The 20,376-nt window shown below is 41.9% G+C and overlaps 1 protein-coding gene across 1 annotated transcript in view; it reads left to right on the forward strand.

Moving 5' to 3' along the window:
- zgc:152891 (uncharacterized protein LOC767741 homolog) overlaps nucleotides 1-18,780 on the forward strand; it is an 18,942-nt gene extending 162 nt beyond the window's left edge. The window contains exons 2-14 of the mRNA XM_063202440.1: nucleotides 87-291; nucleotides 799-880; nucleotides 2,176-2,265; nucleotides 4,434-4,549; nucleotides 5,683-5,855; nucleotides 7,270-7,413; nucleotides 8,437-8,640; nucleotides 11,582-11,668; nucleotides 12,628-12,797; nucleotides 15,451-15,572; nucleotides 16,215-16,315; nucleotides 16,982-17,152; nucleotides 17,762-18,780. Of these exons, the coding sequence (XP_063058510.1) occupies nucleotides 87-291; nucleotides 799-880; nucleotides 2,176-2,265; nucleotides 4,434-4,549; nucleotides 5,683-5,855; nucleotides 7,270-7,413; nucleotides 8,437-8,640; nucleotides 11,582-11,668; nucleotides 12,628-12,797; nucleotides 15,451-15,572; nucleotides 16,215-16,315; nucleotides 16,982-17,152; nucleotides 17,762-17,941 (1,845 nt within the window). The 3' untranslated portion in view covers nucleotides 17,942-18,780. The remainder of the gene's footprint in view (nucleotides 1-86; nucleotides 292-798; nucleotides 881-2,175; nucleotides 2,266-4,433; nucleotides 4,550-5,682; nucleotides 5,856-7,269; nucleotides 7,414-8,436; nucleotides 8,641-11,581; nucleotides 11,669-12,627; nucleotides 12,798-15,450; nucleotides 15,573-16,214; nucleotides 16,316-16,981; nucleotides 17,153-17,761) is intronic.
- The last annotated feature ends 1,596 nt before the right edge of the window (nucleotides 18,781-20,376 follow it).

Consider the following 20,376-nt stretch of genomic DNA (forward strand, 5'->3'; position numbering starts at 1 on the left):
AATATTCATTGTAATCCGCTTCTCAGTTCCCAGACTGTGTGGATCAAACCGCTAAAAAAAAACAATGCGTAAAACTTTGTTGGAAGGTTCTGACGTTGGTGGTGGGAGAAAAAGTGGACTTCGGCGAGGTCGTCCTGGTCCGCTTACGCTTGGAGGTTCGGCCTGGATTCCCGGACCTTGACTGGCACTGCCACTCTGTTGAGATAAATAATGGCGGTCAGGTGCAGGTCTTCCCCTGTCACAAATGGCTGCAGACTGGCGATGGGGATGTTGAACTGCGCAGTGCCGAAGGTAAAACAATTTTTGAGTTATGACTGAGAGCCTCCTGTCTGGTAATAAGCCACTTGTACATGTTAACCATCATTAGATTTTGGTCAACTCGACAACAAAATGTCTATTTTTGGCAGGCACACACTACTTTCTTGCAAAATAAATAAATAAACTTTCTTGCAAATATTCAAGGTCCATGCATGCCTATTTTTGTGCAAACCCTTAGCCTACCTGAAAGGCCTATAGCAGAACAAGCATGTCAGATGATTGCATGTGTATGCTTTAATCAGTCTTGACACCATCTTGACCCTATTTGTGTGTGTGGGTGGGTTGGCATGTGTGTGAGCATGTGAACCCCTGACAATTGGCCCCTTCTTGGCAGACCCCAGGGCTTGTGTGGATGTGGGAATGTGTATGTTTATTAAAGGACTTTGGGTTAACTGTATTATTGATATTGTGCTATATTATGAATCCATTTTGATTTGATTGATTTGATTGATCTTGCTCCTTGCACTCTCTGACCTGTAGTTGACCTGGTGAGCAGAGAAACCCAACTGATCCTGAAGGAGCACAGGGCACGGGATCTGAAGTCAAGACAGCAGCACATCAGGTATTGTCATTTATGGCAGTGATTCTTAAACTGGGGTGCGGGCACCTCCTGGGGGTGTGCCAGAGATTGCAGGAGGTGGAAAGGATTGATCTCGTTAGTTGGAATCAGACAGTGGGTATTTCTCAAAGTGAATTCAATTCACCAAGGAGTATCCAATAACTATAGTGTAATTGATAATTGGATAGTCCTTGGTATCATCTGCTAACCTGGGCGAAAGCCGACTGTTGACTCCAAATCTTTGGGTGGAGTACATACATAGGATGGCGTCACCAGGCTAATCATCTGCTGTTATCTGCTTTCCTCAGTTCAGCTGAGTTATGTGTAGGCTAATTAGTGTTTAAATGCTGGTCCGCTGACAGCCTTGGCTGGGTCTGATGGCTGAGACAGCAAAGGCCCTCTTGTGGCCCTATTAGCCCTTTTCACCGTGGCATCAGACAAGTTTCGCTGTGGCCTCTTAGCGCAAATGAACCCCGACAGGGGGCCTGTTCACTCATCGTTGAAAAGACTCCACTACTTTGGCCCTGCCGTGGCCAACCGGTAGGGCACTCGCCTGCCATGCGACTGACCCGGGTTCGATTTCCGGCCCGGGTCCTTTGCCAACCCTTCCCCGTCTCTCTCCCAATTTGTTTCATGTCTACCTCTCACACTGTCCTGTCGAAAAAGAAAAAAAAAGAAAAGACTCCACTTCATAACAATATTCATAACAATACTGCAAGAAACCGAGAAGGGTGGGTGGGTGGGTTGGCATGTGTTTGAACACTTACCCACGTGAACCCCTGACAATTGGCACCTTCTTGGCAGACCCCAGGGCTTGTGTGGATGTGGGAATGTGTATGTCTATTAAAGCACTTTGGGTTAACTGTATTAGGTAACAGATTAAGACTTGGGCATTACAATTTTGGTGACGGTAAGGTTATAAGACTCTGGACTAAGGTTGTAGCCACTTACTGCAGATGGGGTCGCTGGCGGGCCTACTCGCTATATGCTGAAAATACTCAACTGCATCATAACAACATTGCTATGGCAGTACCGAGATCCTTAAATACCAGATTAAGACATAGCCATTACCATTTTGGTGAAAGTAAGGTTATAACATAGGCTCTGCGCTAAGGGGTTAAAGAGAAAGACGTGCAGTATATGTATATGTCTATGCCACTGGATGCAACTGACACCTGCTTCAAATGCATCAAAATGTTCCAGCGTTGTCTGACATCACATGAAAAAGGCCAATTCTGTTGCACTGGAAACCAAAACTGTGTTGTGTGTCGGGTGTCTGTGTCCGATTTTACTTCTAGGTGGCGCACCTTTGCTGAAGGAGTACCCCGCTGTGTGGACATGGACAGCGCAAAGGCCCTAGGACCAAACCTGAGTTACACACGGCAGAGGTGAGAGCCCCGGAGAAGCATGCACTGTGCAGTACACACTGAAGTCATTGTAGCAACACTGACAAGATTGTTCACACACTATCAATCTAACAATATTAACTAGCAAAAAAAATGGACTAAGAATATAGGTGGTGGTGGTGGTGTTGGGTGGGGGGTGTGTCAAGAAAATGGGGGGGGGGGGGGGGGAGGGGGGAGTCACGAAAATATTCCTAGGTTCAAAAGGGGGTCACCGCAGAAAAGGGTTGGAAGCTGTAACTGCATTACAAATTTAGAGCAGCTAAATGCAGCTTATGCTCCCTCTCCTGTAGGCCTACTCCATCTATTGAGTGCTCTGCAGTGTCATTTTAGTTAATTTGTGTCTCATTTTCATAAGTGCAACATGGTTTATGTCCTTGATTGTAAGCCGATATGTTGATTTCTGGTAGGCCTAAGTGTAATGCCTTGTTATTTACATAGACTGTTAAAGGCGTTTGATCTTTTTTAACACACTGCACAGAAGTGTTAGCCTTGCGCACCATCCTACGTACTTCCGCCAAAGGATTGGCTCCACTACTAGTCTGGCCCCTCAGTCAATAAGTGAAGAGACAGGTTGGTGGGGGCGAAAGGTGGAGGGCGTTCGTGACGATGACGTAAACGCTTGTGCTATGTTGTTGAGTAACTGTCGGCGATTGGGTGAGAGCTGTCCAATCATTTCAAACCAGAACTGAGTGCAAACTTCCCGCTTCCTGCAATCGCGTCAGATCAAACAACCCCCAGACCATGAATACGAAATGAAATGGTAGTATTATGGGATGGTCAGGAGCAGGCTACAGAAGTGTGTCCCATTTGATTCTTAGTTATCAAAACTTTCTTAACTGTTCACTTTGACTTTATTTATTTTGGGACAGTACACAAAGGGGAAGTCATTCAACAGATTTTGGTGTTTTCTACAACTTTGATTGTGGGTTTGTGATATTTTTTCAAGGCCTGTATTCAATTGTATAATAACAAGTGAATGCACTTAGTTATTACACAGTACGTTTGCCATGTGAATGCAGCACTCTTAGTGTTTGTCCTACTCCCAACAGTAAGTGTTGATTTAACCCATTGATGTCTAAAGCACCTGCAAAAACGTGTGCTGAACGTGTAAGCCCTTGTTGGGAAAGTTGCCCTCTGCCTTTAAAAGCCTAAATATCTTAGCCACTGGTGCACATAAAAACATGAAATAAGTTGCATTTAAACCCTAAGACAATTGCCGTGCATTAGAATGTGTTCATTCAGCTGTAACAAACACACATTTTTATTGAAAAAAAGCTGAAATCTCAAGAGCCTCAATGCAGCGTATGTGTCTCCAGGCACCAACGGGCAAACAACATATACGAGTCATCAGGCTAAAATTGGTTAACACTGCAACAGTTACTATAGGAAATATTGAGATTATGTCCCCAGATGCATTTCCTGTGTACGTGACAGCTATTTGTGTGACCAAGGAGTGAAACCCTAACCTCAACAACACCCTGCTCCGAACTGGAAGTCAGACAGAACGTGGCAGTCATGACATGGCCGCAAAACATGACATTAACAAGCATGGCATGGCACGTCTTGGAACTGTGGACTGTGGAGGAATTGAGTACCACCAATTTGTATTGCTCTCCCACTTTGCTGTTGCTATTTGCTGATCAGAAGCAGAGATGTATAGAGTAGTAGAAGTACCGTGACAGATGTACTTACAACACTAGTAGTAGGCTATGATATTACATACTGTAGTTCATAGGCGTGCACAGATATGGACGAGGTGGTGCTAAAGCACCCACCCCTTTACCCTACTGGACAAAAAAATGCCCCTTTTTAAAACTCCTTTTTTGTCACAATATACTGTGGTTCATATTGACATGATCATCTACAAATGCTTGGCAATCAAGAGCATTTCACAATAATGCCCAGATATAATAAATTGCCTCTATAGCCTAGTAAGATAGCTGAAAGTTCCACATGCCCCCCACCCCCCATCGAGCACCTGCCCCTCAAAATGTCTGTGCACGCCACTGCTGTAGTTGCATAATTCTTTTTTCTTCATTTTTTTCCTTGACATTTTCTAAAGTTTGGACTGGTTTGAGTAAAGATGCATCAGTAGATCATGTCAGCAATGTCTTTGTTCCTCTGTCTCTTTCTGCCTCTTTCTGCTTCAGTCCTGGCGTCAATATACACTATCTAAAGGGATTCACGGATAGGAAGGAACCGTGGAGAAGCTTTGAAGAGATGGAGCACTTTTTAATGCACAACGCTAGAGACAATCCAGTTGCTAGTAAGTACATGTCAGCATTAGATGTCCATGAACGCATGTCATGACCCTACCCCTACTCTTATGTAAGTTATGAAAAAGTAACTTGTGACAAAATAACAAACAGGGTTCAAAGATATGTTTTGTCTTTGGTTTTGCATAGCAAAATTCAGTGACCTTTCGAACAGGCAACACGTGGCATTGTGAAAACAAATCCCTTGTTGCCTTGAAGTTAAAGGGATACTGCGGTGTAAAATTAGAACATTACATGATAGCAAATCAGTAGGCCCTTTTTTTAAAAGTTTTTTGGTTTAAAATACTGCAAATGAGAATGAACTCGGCTCTCAAGAGTACTCCATGGGTGCTCCATTCACTGCCATTTCCACCAACAACTTTTAATGGGTCTACTTTGGAACATCGCAGCCTATAGCCTATACTATAGCATATAAGCTTCACAGGATAATTAACATGGCAAGCAATATTGCCTGCCAACCATTTAAGAGCATGGCCATGACTACAAGGCACATTGCCTACTATCTGTAATGATGTGTCACACCCCTTACATCAGGCATATGAGTTGTTGCCTTCAGGCAGGAGGTTCAGGCTGCCTGATTGTTTTTCTGTTTTTTCTGTTTTTGTAACTATCAGACGCACTGTCAGTGGCACAGAACAATTTTCTGCAAAGAAAAATAAATGATCTATCTATAGCCCAGGATTCATAATTACTGCACATCCTGACTTGCCATGTCCTTTTAATGTTACAATTTTGATTTTACACCTCAGCAGAGCTCTAAATTATCAACTGCCAGCTGGCCAAATGCTGGTGAAAATTCAGTTTGGTAGAAAAGAAAGCTTACTAGCCACTTGGACCCATTTAATAAGTGTGTATGGCGAGGGCGAGTAAAATCACCATCTACTAGCCATTTTGGCTCGTGATGAAAAAGGCTAATTTATGCCTCTTTTCCACTAGGCCTACAGCTCGACACAGCGCGACTCGGTCGCTACTTTTTGCTTTGTGATTGAGCTTTGTCTTGCCTATTTGAAAAGCAAAAAATGGCGGCCGAGGCCAGCAGTGGAAAAGAGGCATTAGAGATCTGCACCGCAGTATACCTTAACGTTAAGCAATGGTCTTAACCGTGTGTTTCATTCCATCCCAGTGTACGTGTGGTCCCATTGGAGAGAGGATGCCTTCTTTGGCTACCAGTGCCTTAATGGCTGTAACCCCTTGGTGGTCAGGCAGATCCGCTCCATCCCCCAGAACCTGGCAGTCACACCAGAGCTGGTGCAGCCCTTCCTCCCCCAGGGCTCCTCTCTGGAGCTGGAGCTGCAGGTACGTGAAGTTCACACTGAACTATGGTGAATTCAAGTAAACTAGGCCACTTTGGGCCATTCACTCATATGCCAAAAAAGTGGCCCAGTTTACCTGAATTCACCATGCATACATTTTAATGTTAATATAATTTTTTAAGCTTCTCTTGCCTTTGAACAGAACAGTTTCCGAGTTGCCTGGTTAACACCAGACCTAATCACAAGTGAGATTAGTGTCTTTCAGATCGAAACGATTATGTAGAACTAAAGGCAGTATGGGAGTTCCCAGGCTAGTTTCCGAGGAGACAGGGAAGTAATGGGAGCGTAATAAGTCAGGAAGGGGATGATCGGGAAACAACCTTGGGCCTGAATTGAACCCTAGTCTACGGTGTAACAGTCAGTGCCCTAGCCCTTTGAGTCATGACTGGGCCGTAGGTTTTTACATGTAATGCTTGTTTGTTAGGTGTGTTTTGTATGACTGGAGATCACTTGGCTGCACAACAAATCTACCCTTGGGTGCAAATAAAAGTAATGTAATGTAATCTCTAATCTAAAAGCAGAGGCTTTTATCCAGCCAGGCTGTCACCACCAGACATCTACATTAACACCAGCCAACCGGCCAAATGCTTATGAAATTTCAGTTTGGCTAGTAAAAAGCACCAACTTACTAGCCACTTTGACCCATTAGTGAGTGTGTGTTTGGCTAGTAAGTTTAACATCCACCAGCCATTTGGGCTGGTGATGAAAAGAGTTGATTTAGAGCCCTGATCACCACCTACAGCAGTGTGCCCTCCATTCAATACCAGTTCACTCTAGGTCATGAACCGCAGCTAGAGCAAACCGCTACCTAGGAGCAGGAAGTAAAGGGGCCAACCAAAGTGCCAGTCAGAAAAGTGATGAAAAACCACAGCAGCACCTATCCTGGTCTGACCATCTGTGGTTTAGCAATTTCACGTGTCACGGCTTCAACAGCCGCCAGCAGCGTTCGGTTAAATTAAGAAATGTACAAGCTTTCACTGGCTACTTTTCATTGTGTAAAAGTGAAATTTCTTTAATGTTGCCCCATGAACAGATATACTACATGTACCGGTACTTAAAAGTCTACAGAATGTGAGGTGCATACTCACTTCTGTGATACACTATATTAAGTGACACAAAATCATCAGTGGCTACATTTGTGTAAGCATCAGCACAAGCATCTACATGTATTGCAATATAAACTGTATACACAACTTCTGCTAACTGTTATTTTTTACCATCTGGGATTTCTTATTGGAATGACCAACCCCCATACTTCCATTCAATTTGAATGAAATCATCACAAGAAGTCTCACTGTGATTCAAGTGTGTGCATTTCCAATTGTTATCTTATCAAACCTGTTCGTGTTTCACTCTTTCCCCTATACTCATGTGTGTGCTCCATCCATTGGCTGCAGAGGGGGGCGATGTTCCTGATGGACTATGACGTTCTGGAGGGGGTACCCCCAAACGTCATCAATGGCAAACAGCAGTACTTCGCTACCCCCCTGTGTCTGCTCCACGCCTCCCCAGATGGACATCTCAAGCCTGTCGCAATCCAGGTCAGTCTCTCTAGTCAAGTCAAGTCAAGTCAGCTTTTATTGTCACTTTCTTATTATGCACAAGTCATACAAGGAAAATGAAATTAGGTTTTCTCTCTATACCATGCCAGGACATAGACATATACAAGACTGACATTTTACAGACTGACATAAAGTGCAAGACAGGACAGGTAACAGTGATGGACTGGTAACAATAAGTGATCAATAATAAATACAGCACAAATTAACATTTAACATTTAACATTCAACATTTAACATTGAACATGTAGACAGAAATAGGCCTACAGAATGTAGACATTACAATAATATAAATAATATCAGTGACAGTAGAAATAGTAACAATAATAATAACAATAGTTAGTCTAATAGTCTAAGGCAATGATACATAGGTCAACTTTTTAAGCAATGTTGCCGGGCAACGTCATGATTGACTGTTTATTTTTTCTGATGGAATGTTTGAAAAAAGTTGTCTGCTGCCAATCCAAGTTCTCCTAATAAAACTGTTAAATGATAGACAGTCTAAACAGCATCTTATAGTATCGTTACCCAGACAGATTGCTCCAAAAGTTCCCAGTGTATCATGACCTTCAGGTGTAAGATTTTGGTAACCAAGATGTAGCATATTGCGAGTCACCAATGCAATCAAGTCCGCTCTCCTAAATGGTGTGTGACTTTCCGTTGAACTCGGCCAGCCTGTACTGTTTAGCATTCTGCTAATGTTTATGGATTTGGACTCATAAATTCAGCTTGCTGACCCAGAATGTAATAATATAGTGGCGCAAAAAAAAATCTTAAAAAAAATACCCAAATGACTTATTTTAGCTAACAGCTTCGAATTAGGCCTATACAAAAAATATTCAACGTGAAAAAAAATATATTATTGTAGGCAGCTCCATTGAAACCCATACATTTTTCTCTTGTCCGTGGTGATACTGTAGCATGGTTGGTGATTCGAGCAACTTCCGTCTGTGACCTATCTCTTACAGTATACTGTATTCCGTATCTCTGATTCTACCTCCCCAGCTGAATCAGAAGCCAGGCCCAGACAACCCAGTGTTCCTTCCCTCTGACTCGCCGCCTGATTGGCTGTTGGCCAAGATGTGGACTCGCAGTGCAGACTTCCAGTGCCATCAGCTCATTTCCCATTTCCTCTGCACTCACCTATTGGGAGAGGTGTGCTGCGTCGCTACACTCAGGCAGCTACCAGAAGTGCATCCTATTCACAGGGTAAAGAATGCAGTCATTGGCGGAAGCCTATGTATTGTTGAAGTCTACCTGCCTGAATATCATTGACTTTCAAATCTCTTCGAGACTTGGTCTGACCAAGAGCATAACAATTAACATTTCCCAAACGACATGGTTGACCCGCCTCCCTTGGTTTGCTAATGGTTGTTTGCTTCCCGACAAATTAGGAGAAGTTCCCGATTTTTCGGGACCTCAGAAAGTGCTTGCATTGCTCTTGACCTGACTAGAAGTAACGCTGAAGGTGTGGTGTCACTAGGAGGACACGACCAGGCTAAAATAATGCAGTCATTGGCGGAAGCCTATGTATTGATGAAGTCTACTCTTTTGGGCATACCAACATGTCAGCTGCCTCATATTCTATCTAGATCTCAAATTGTGCTCTTGTGCACTTCGGGCACTATGTTTCAGTGTGTAACTGACTAATACGTCATGCGGACTGAAACATGAACAATTAAGGGCACAAGTGCACCATTTGAGATCCAACAACAGGCTTCAACTCTGCCATCTTGGAACACCTAATGGAATGGAGAAGCTTTGTGTTGAGAAGTCATGGGTGTTGAGAAGTAATGGGTAAGCGGTTAGGGTGTCAGACTTGTATCCCAAAGGTTGTCGGTTTGACTTCCTACACCAGGTTGGCGGGGCAAGTAATCAACCAGTGCTCTCCCCCGCCTCCTTCATGACTGAGGTATCCTGAGCATGGTACTGTCCTGAACAGTACTGCATGGTACTGGCCCTTGTTTTAAATGCAAGTATGCTGTCCTTCTGTCAAATAAATAAATAATATTCAAAATACAAAAACAGATTTAGTTGACTACTTAATGAGCTGTATTGGTAGTGTTCCAAGGGTAGAAATGTCATTTGCACACAATATACTACATGTCAAAATTTGTACAGGCCAGCGTAAGGCCATGCAAGGCTAGAAAGTGCTCATAATGAAAACATGCTGGCAAAGTTAACATCCTGACCTACATTAGCACTGTAAGGGCAAACAAACATATCGTTAGGCCATAAATGCAAATCAGATTTTGCAGTGTTTTACTACAGGCGGTGGGCTGAAGTCAAAGAGGTGACCAGCGTGAACAGTGTATCAACAGTGTTTGTAATGTATTGTTGGAGTAACGCGTTTTGCGGGCTGTGAACAGTGTTGCCAGATGTGTCTGATCAAACCAAAATGTGCTAAATTCCACCCAATTCCAACAAATTGCATTGATTTCTATGTGCACAAAACTGCAGAAAAAAACGCCAAATGGACAATTTTTCCCGTTTTTACCCGCAGACTGCCATCCCAAGTAGCCCAATTGGGCGGGTAACCACCCAATCTGGCAACACTGGCTGTGAAACTACTGTATCAGCCCTTCTGGGATTACACTACGTTGGTTTGACTAACAGTTGTCTGTGAAGAAGACTTAAGGTGTTTGGTTTTGATTTGTGGTGATTTATGCTTTAGATATTCTCTCCTTGAAAACGTACACAAAACAGATGAATTGCACTTGTAATGGTAAGTTACTTTGAAATGTAAATATTAAAGGTGCTCCGATTGCTCGGCTGCCGATCATGACCGGCCGATAATGGCCAAAAATAGCCTGATCGGTGATCGGAAAAACATGCCGATCAAAAAACCGATCGAGATATATTAAATTCCTCACGCAACCATTTGCCTTTACACCTGGCGCTGCATGTAGGCGCTGGCTCTGCACAGCTGCAACTGCACCAAAAGAAGGCATCTTTGCTTGTCTATAACTTTTCGCCATTCCCCCCTTCATTTCCACCATTCATCATAACCATATCTGCATCAATGATCTGATTTTCCGATCCATGCGCCGTTTATCTGACAATGTAATTTGCGATTGAGTACTCGCCAGTGCCTGTGTTGCCTCGGTCAGCACGCGACAACTTCACGTTGTCAGCACAAACATGTCAATTATTGTTTTCAAAGTTGTAATTGGCAGTCAGTCGATTAGTTTGATAGTCGCTGAAACACCAAACGGCGACAGATGGTTAAATCTTGAGAGAGAGATTCAGAACGGTAGTGGAGCACTGCAACTGTGGACGGTAACAGAGAGGGGAGGGGCTCTCCTCACGAGGCTGCTCATTTAAAGCGACAGGTTGTTTTTTTCTCGTATGTGGAAGACTATTTGATGTAATGTTTCAGTTTCAATTCAATCTTAAATAGTTGAGTTATTCTATGCAATAACGTATACATTGATTAATACTGTAGACTGTATTACCAACACTAGTCTGAAAGATAATAATAATAATAATAATAATAATAATAATAATAATAATAATAGCCTAATAATAGACATGTGCAAATTAAGATTGATTGGTTTATGGGCAGAAATGGTATTCAATAAGGATAATTAATAGGCTATTAAAAAAATAGGAAATCATTTTTGTGATCGGCAATGATCGGTAATCGGCAGATAAAGATTTTTGGTGATCGGTATCGGTGATCGGGCCAAAAAATGGTGATCGGAGCACCTCTAGTAAAAATAACTGGCGTATGCATATTAAAAACTACACACACATGCGCGCGCACACACACACACACACACACACACACACACACACACACACACACACACACACACACACACACACACACACACACACACACACACACACACACACACACACACACACACACACACGGTAGTGTGGCAATGGGCCTTCTTTGTATGAATCGACATTGGATGTATTAGGCTATTGTTCACATCCACCCCCCCTCCACACACACACACACACACACACACACACACACACACACACACACACACACACACACACACACACACACACACACACACACACACACAGAGAGAGATAATATTCTGCAGTTATGTGATGTGCGGTGTGCACCTTAGCAATCTGAACATAATGATAGTTTTGCACCAATTTTCTTTCGTGCTGTCTTACATATTAGCTTCTGATGCCCCACGTGAGGACGTCTCTACAAATCAACATCGCTGCCCGAAGTAGCTTACTGGCTGGCAATGGGGTGTTTGACAGGGTAGGTATGTCTCATAGAGAATGTTTGCATTTATTTGTTATTTATTTGTTTTATCTGGGAATGTGTACAGAGCACATTGCATATTGGGAAGTGCATAGTGAAATGTAATACCAGGCAAATTACCAAGCTTACAAAATGTGCTTTTACTCCCACACACACATGCAAATTTACAGTAGTTACATGTACACACAGCTGTGCAACACACTCACACACACACACACACACACACACACACACACACACACACACACACACACACACACACACACACACAAACACACACACACACACAAACACACACACACACACACACACACACACACACACACACACACACACACACACAAACCCAAATATCTATAGCTGAGTCACTCAACAACACAGTCCCACAGTAGCACTACTTTAATATATGCACGTCATGTATGCAGATTAGTTTTACCGTTGCTGCAAGTCAATCTATTTCTGCCTGTCCTTTCCTTGTCCATTTCTGAATAATATTAACTATCCAAAATGAGCCATTTAAATTGTATTATAATATTGAGTACAACAATTCAAGGTGAATCAACAATAGGTGGACTTATATTGTATTATTAAGTCCACTGAGTTTTTAGAAATACTACCCAATGTTTGTAGATTCTTGATGAGTACACTTAGGGGGCTTTGCATCTGAACCCTTCAACTGGAATGTTGAATCCTCTCATTTGCAAGTGGAATGTTGTATCCTCTCAATAGGGCCCGAGCATGGAAGGTGCATAGGATACTGTTGTTGTTGTTGTTGTTGTTGTTGTTGTTGTTGTTTTTCTTCTTCTTCTTCTTCTTCTTCTTCTTCTTCTTCTTCTTCTTCTTCTTCTTCTTCTTCTTCTTCTTCTTCTTGGTTGCAATTAATATGATGAATGGTATCTGCATGCCCGTGAGGTTGACCCTGGTTCTTCCTGGCTCTTCTTGGTTCTGCTTTGTAGGCCATAGGAAGTGGCCTGAAGGCCCTTCCTGTTCTGCTGGCCCGTGGCACAGCCAGGCTGCGTTACTCCACCCTGTGTGTCCCTGAGGACCTGAGAACAAGGGGTATAGACACTCTCCCCTACTGCTATTACGCCCAAGACGCTCTGAAGGTGTGGAACGCTCTTCACAGGTACGGATGGTCCGGATCAGTGAATTTGAATAGCCTGGGCCCGCCCATACTAAACCGTGGTGCTGCACATGTTTTGCAAGCTCAGTCTGGCCATGCATACTAGGGGTGTAGAGAATAATGTAAATGTATCAATGCATTGATCCTACGGCCAACGATTTAATCGAATCTCATGGTATCATGGGATAGAAAACTAGACTGCCTGTGCAGTCGCCTTCGACTGCTTAAGGTATATCCCCGAAACGCGACGCTTCCAGTCCCCTATCATTCCTACCACTCCCGTCCACCATTTCGTAAACGTATATGATACATACAGACGTGACATGACGTGCATAGGCTTAAAACCAAACGACTATTGTGAAAATTAAGCAAAAAATGGGGCAAATGGTAATACTGTTTTAATGGTTCAGTGGATATACCACATTAGGTACAGTGTAATAACCAGTGTAACAATATTTAATACAATGTAATACCAGTGTAACACCGCCATTTTTTTACTTACATCATGTGTTTGTGCGTATTACATGGTATTGCATATTGTTACACTGGTATTACACTATATTACATGGTATTGCATACTGTTACACTCGTTATTACACTGTACCTGATGTTGCATATTGCTACACTGGTATTACACTAGTATTACATGGTATTAAATATTGTTACATTGGTTATTACACTGTACCTAATATGGTAGATTCACTGAAATGGTGAACCATTAAAATAAGGTGTTACCGGGCAAATCAATCCACCCAGTCAGAAGTTATGGGCCAAATGAAAATTCCGCCATTTTGAAAGTGTTGTCTTCCAAACTCGAATCAGTTCATTAACCTACCCTAGGGCATTCACACACAAAATCTGGGACAAATCCATCCCCCCGGTCAGTAGTTATGGGCCAAACAATAATTCGGCCATCTTGAATACAGCCATCTTGAACGTGTTGACCTCCTAACTCGAAGTAGTTCACGAACCTACCCTAGAGCATTCACACACCAAATCTGGGACAAATCCATCCACCCGGTCAGAAGTTATGGACCAAACAAAAATTCGGCCATCTTGAATTCAGCCATCTTGAAAGTGTTGACCTCCCAACTCGAAGCAGTTCATGAACCTACCCTAGAGCATTCACACACCAAATCTGGGACAAATCTATCCACCTGGTCAAAAGTTATGGACCAAACAAAAATTCGGCCATCTTGAATTCAGCCATCTTGAAACTCGAATCAGTTCATGAACCTGCCCTAGAGCATTCACCCAAAAAATCTGGGACAAATCCAAACATCCGTTCAAAAGTTATCGCGTTAACACGAAAGACCTTACGTGGCGGGGGACGCGGCGAACGCGGCGGACGCGCACACAAAACCATTACATCCCCGACGCTCCGCGTTTCGGGGATACAATAATTGAATCGCTGGCCGCTGTCCAATGCCCTAGCTCCATAATATAATAGAAGTAGAAAAGTAATTGGAAAAAATCGAATCGAATCATATCATGGGGAATTCTGACCACCACCATCAAATTCTAAGTATTCATTATGAGTGGGGAAATTGCACTTTTCATGCATGAAAAGGGGGATCTTCTCCATGGTCCGCTATTTTGAATGTCAAGAAATAGACATTTTTAGCTGCAAAAATGACTGTATTTGGACCATACTAGAAAATATTAGTTTCTTACTTTGTAAACGTTCATGTAAAGATCAAATTTGGCAATAGGCGCCCAGTTTCAATGAGCAGAATAGTTAGTTGCAGTACCTTTTTTGACCATTTCCTGCACAGTGTACCTGAAATCGATACCGTAAGGTATAGTCAAGGAGGCTATGATTTCCACCCCTAATGCGTACTATCTAAAACATTTCAATTTCTATCGAGATGGAGGACCAATCAACTTGGAGTGTTTCCACTGTCTCAATGGGGTGAGATTAACTACTTAATGCAGAGCATTTGTCATAGAAATGTTATGATGTACAGTAGTTAAAATCTTTTCAACAATGAGTGAACATCTGCACGAAGAGGCAATAACGTTACAGGTTACATTATCGTCGGCTCTTAATATTCTGATGGGATGATTAAAGTACTGTATGATACATGTTCATGATTTGCTTTCCTCTGATAAAATTGGTCTTATGGTTGGGGAGTTGCTGTTAGAAATAGGGATTACCTCTCCGGTGCAAAATGTAGATGGGGAGAGTAAAAGAACAGGACAAGAAAAGCAGCATTCCTATCTGTGGCCATTAGGTCCTTCACACATTGTATTGTCTCAATAGGTTATTTGTGTCTTTTCTGGCTTTTGAGTTCACATTGAGGGTTCTCCCATCAGTATTCGTACCACAACCATGTTTCATTCTCTCTTGTACCCTGTTTACTTTCAACCCTCTATTGCATGGCGTTGCCATATGGCAACAAATTCTTTTTTTAGTTTTTTAAATAGAGAATGACAAATATCCACCACTTTTCCCATTGTGTGTGAAAATGGGTCTTTAATTTTGAAATATTTATCAGTTTGATGACATTACCTAATTAGGAGATCCTGTTTTCCCACCCCTTTCAAATCTAATTCAGGCTCAGCTGCTCTCTAATAAGTAGGCTATGTATCGTTTCTGTGTGTGGCTGGTTGTGGTGTTGAAAAAAGGAAGCTGATGTTTTTGCATGCTGCCCAGGTTCGCCACAAAGTGGGTGGATGTGCATTACCATAGCAACAGCGAGGTGCACGAGGACAGCGAGCTGCAGAGCTGGATCTGGGAAATTTTCTCAGAGGGGTTCCTGGGAAACGCAGAATCTGGTATGAAAACAAGTCATATAAAGTCATATAAAGCTATAATATATCATATAATATGATATAATAGATACAAACTGATCATTATGGCAGATTAAATCAATGAGTTATATGTTTAATATTGATGAGTGGAGGTGCAAAACACACACCAGAAACAGAGGTGCTGGCAACCAGAAAATAAAATTGTAGAAGGAGAGAAGTGCCGCACACTCACAAGTTAAATAAACAGTTTTTAATGTGACAACGTTTCGGGCTGTCGGCCTTCTTCAGGTCACATGTCTCTAACGTGTCACGTTATATGTTTAATATTAACATGTAACAGGCATGTATTTCCTGTAGTTTCTCTATCCATTGACTCAACCAGGGCTATAATTTTATTTTTATTTTTTTTTCATCACTAGCCAATTTGGCAAGTACATGTTAGTCGTACTAGCTAAAGACTAGTACACTCACTACCAGTCAAAGTGGCGTGTAAATTTATTTTCTACCAGCCAAACTGAATTTTCACCAGCATTTGGCTGGTTGGCAGGTTTTTTAATTTCAAGCCTTGGACTCAACTGAGTACCCTTTAATGCAAAGAGTAGAAGTATATGTATATTATAGCTTGTATTGTTATTGTTGTCTGAGTGTGGAGTGTTTGTTCTGCAGGCATTCCACAGACGCTGGAGACCAAAGGGGAGCTGAGCACGTTCATCACCATGGTGATCTTCTGCTCCTCAGCCCTGCATGCTGCTGTCAACTTCTCCATGGTGAGAAAGCCATCACCTCTTATCATCACATGGTCTCAGTCTTTATTCTAATTTTGGGATCAAGGGCATCTCATTACTCTGTGTGTGTGTGTGTGTGTGTGTGTGTGTGTGTGTGTGTGTGTGTGTGTGTGTGTGTGTGTGTGTGTGTGTGTGTGTGTGTGTGTGTGTGTGTGTTTTTACAAGTTTCCCCTTGCTTTGAGCATACATGTCAGGCAATGTGCTATTTTACCTTTCATGTTGATTGAGGTGTTGGGCCAAGTCTCAAGGGCTGTGTTGGTCTACTACTTGTAACAAAATGGATTCTTCTTAACAAATGTTTTGTAACTAATCAGTATGAACTGATTGCCGCACATTTAGTTTTCGAAACTACATCTTGATGAAATTCATGAACTATTTTTTGTATTGCACTGACACTGATGAATATACAAATATGTTGCAATCGTTTAGCGTTCTTAACCCGTTAAGACACGACATTATTAATTTGCTGTTACCAGAATGGCAATGACAAAGTCGTAGTGCATTACTAAAGGCACTGGGTTATGTCATAGTAGTGTAGTACTATGGTAGTTAACTTTTCAATGACTATCACAGTGTGCCACTGGAGGTGCGGCATGCGTTAAGGGGCTACAAAAACATTACTAAATGTTCCTTTCCTTTCAACCGCAGTTGGACTTCAACTTGTGGATGCCCAACAACCCGGCCAGCATGTCGCGTCCCCCTCCCCAGACCAAGGGCTCCGTGTCGGAGGAGGACCTGCTCTCCTTCCTGCCTGACGTCAACGCCACCAGCAGTGTCCTCACCGCCCTCTCCATGCTCTCCAAGCCAGCCGCAAACATGGTAAGGAAGACTCAAATCATCAGCATTATTCCTCGATTTCATGAACCCTTTTGCACAGAGTCTATGTTATAACCTTACAGTCAACAAAATTGTAATGACAAAGTCTTAATCTGTTACTTTAGGCTCTATATTGTCATAACAATGTTGTTATGATGATATAGCTGATTCTTTGCAGCAATGAGTGACATACACACCATCTGAACAGTGATAGGGAATTAATCTTGATTGAGAAGCTCAGTCTAAAACGTCATCATCATTACTTTGTTGAAGAAAACTGACATTTCCGTCTGGTATTTCCGCCTGCATGTTAAATGGAAACCGTTTCGAAATGGGTCTTGATCATAAACTGTGACTGTGAAGTTAAACGCAATGGGTGGGGTAGCGCCTGATCATGACCTGGATAAAAGTTTACTGAAAGGTGTGACAATTCAGGGCGACACTATTGCAAACCTCTTGACTAACTAACTTTCATGACGGCACCCTTATTCTGAATTGCGTCGGTGCAAAAGTGAGTATAATATCATACTACTAGACTAGTGTTGTAATTTCATTTGTAAAAGTACTTTTATTTCCACTTTATATACCACTCTGCTTGTGTGTTCCTCCCAGGTGCCCTTGTGTCAGTACCGTGAGCATTACTTCAGCGATGCTGCCCACTGCAGGCTGGTGGAGGAAGTGCAGAGGGATCTGAGCACCATAGCTGCAGAGATCCAGGAGAGGAACAGCAAGCTGGAGCTCCCCTACCCGTACCTCTCCCCTGATCTGGTAGAGAACAGTGTAGCCATCTGAAGCCAAGATGGCTTTACAGCGGGGGTGGGGAACTGTTTTCATCCAAAGGTCACTTACAATGTTATAAAGTCCTCCAAGAGCCATACTATGAACACAAAGCAGGATTGTTTTGGCCTGTATTTTAGGCCTACTGTTTATCGAAGGTGACCACCTTTACAACAGACCCCACCTTCAGTAGGTCCCCTGAAAATATAACTTAGTTATAACGCAAATGTAATTTCTAAAATTATTTTACAAAACATGTCATATTTCATGTAAAATGCATAACAGCCCTCGAGACATAGGCTCCCCACCCCTGCTTCACAGGGAGGTACTAACTCAGTGTTTCCAAAAGACTGGGCCAAGACCCTCCAGTGCGGTATGCAAGATTGTTTTTGGGTGGTCTTGCATGTCTCTCTCGATCTAATTTCAAAATATTGTTTACAACTTGAGTAAAAGGCTACTAACTATAGAGATTATCACCCATTCTGAATTCATTCAATGATATAATATCCTCCTTATTGTTCAATAATGGTGAACTGATACAGCTTAACTTTGTGATTCAAGAGTAATGTCTATTGACTTGGGTCATGAAGTTCAGTGTGATTTTAAAATACGGGTCCACAGGGGGAACACGTTTTTAAAGCTCTTTTCTTACTCTGTAGGATGAAAGATGCCATCCTAGTGCCTTCGCTCAATTTGATCTCGAAACATTTCTACAGCTTTACACTTTTCATTCATTCATTTTATTGTGTTGCTTATAAAAAGATTGTCCTGATGCCTGAAATGGTACACATATATTATACGTCTTGTTACAGAAAGCAGACATTCTGCTTCTTATATTTAATGTCTGCCTGTGCCAATCAGAAGTGACCAAAGTTTAAGTAGTGGTAAAAAAAAACCTGCCATCGTTTGCTTCTAACACAAGTAACTTCCCTGAGTAACTGGTCTAGAGCAATGTACCTGATTCTGCGCTGGTTGGAACAAATTTGGAGGTTCTCTTTTTAGGTTTTTAGCTTTTTTTCAGTAAAAACGTTTAGGCACCTCATTAGGTACAATGGAATAACTGGTAAGAGCTATGTAATATCATGTGCTAGTGCTAGTGGTGTACTTGCACCATGAATGAAATGTACTTCTACTTTTACTTTGGCCACCTCTGCTTCCAATGAGCGTACAGTACAGTGAGAACTTAAGAGAAGATTTGAGGACGAGCAGAGGCAATGTTGTTTATTATAATGAAGAGCTTTCCTTGAATCCCAAAAGATAATACTGTTCATGACATTAATGCGAAATGTCTCAAGAGTTGTAGCCACTGGTAAAAAGGTACAGTGATGATATCAGGCAACGTTACAAAAGCATTTAATAATAAATATACTTCCATCGTCCATCAATAACTGTAATTTATTAAATATTTGCTTATCACTTTTGAAAGCAATTAGAAAAGAACAGGTTTGTCTACATAGCTCATGACTTTTAAGAAAAGACTTTTTGTATAATTGACTTTATCCAAATGTAGACATGAACCTTGGAGATTAAAACAGTTTTTGAACTGTTTTTTTGAAAGTGAAGAGAGCCTTCATAGTTTACTTGTTTTATTGGACAGTGCCAAGACTAACGTTTCGATGCTCTCACGTCTTCTTCAGAGTCAATATGACTGTTATTGACTTTGAAGAAGACGTGAAAACGTTGAAACGTTAGACTTGTAACAAGTAAACTTCCACTTCTGAAGATGCTCCAGTGACTCCTTTCTTTCCCTGCAATTAGTAGTCCTTTCCCGTGACACATCAGATTGTGAAGTGCAGGAGCACAGAGCATATCTCTCTTTTCAACGTAAGCCACCATAGTCTCTTTGCAATAGCTTTTTTTTACGCATATCTACCATTTTTTTATTTGATCTGTTTGGGCTCATACATAAACATGTTATTTACAGATATTTTATAAATAGATTTTTAAGATTCCATAGTACATGTGGAAATACATTAACATGAACACCTGTTCACAGCATATGCAGGCATTTCTGAAATAGCCACATAATTGTACACAGGGCATAGTCATACCAATACAAGTGTTTCCATGGAATTTTGCTGTCCCCCACTTGACCACTGGATCATGTGCCGATACATTTCTACTGTACCTTTCAATAAATAGATACTTTTTTTAAACAAATAAAAAGTTCCATGAAACAATCACAAACAATCCTGTTGTGAACTGATTTTAAAAATACGTTTTAAGATCAAGGTTTTGTTATAACAAGAGTCTGTTTCAATCTTTCAGAGTTCTTTATAATCTCTCTCTCCTCTCTTGCATCTTGCTCGTTCTCTTTTGCGCATGCGCATGCACGAACGCGCATACACGAACATGCACGCACACACACACACACACACACACACACACACACACACACACACACACACACACACACACACACACACACACACACACACACACACACACAT

Source organism: Engraulis encrasicolus, chromosome 7 (genome assembly GCF_034702125.1).
Source record: "Engraulis encrasicolus isolate BLACKSEA-1 chromosome 7, IST_EnEncr_1.0, whole genome shotgun sequence".
Taxonomy (NCBI): Eukaryota; Metazoa; Chordata; class Actinopteri; order Clupeiformes; family Engraulidae; genus Engraulis; species Engraulis encrasicolus.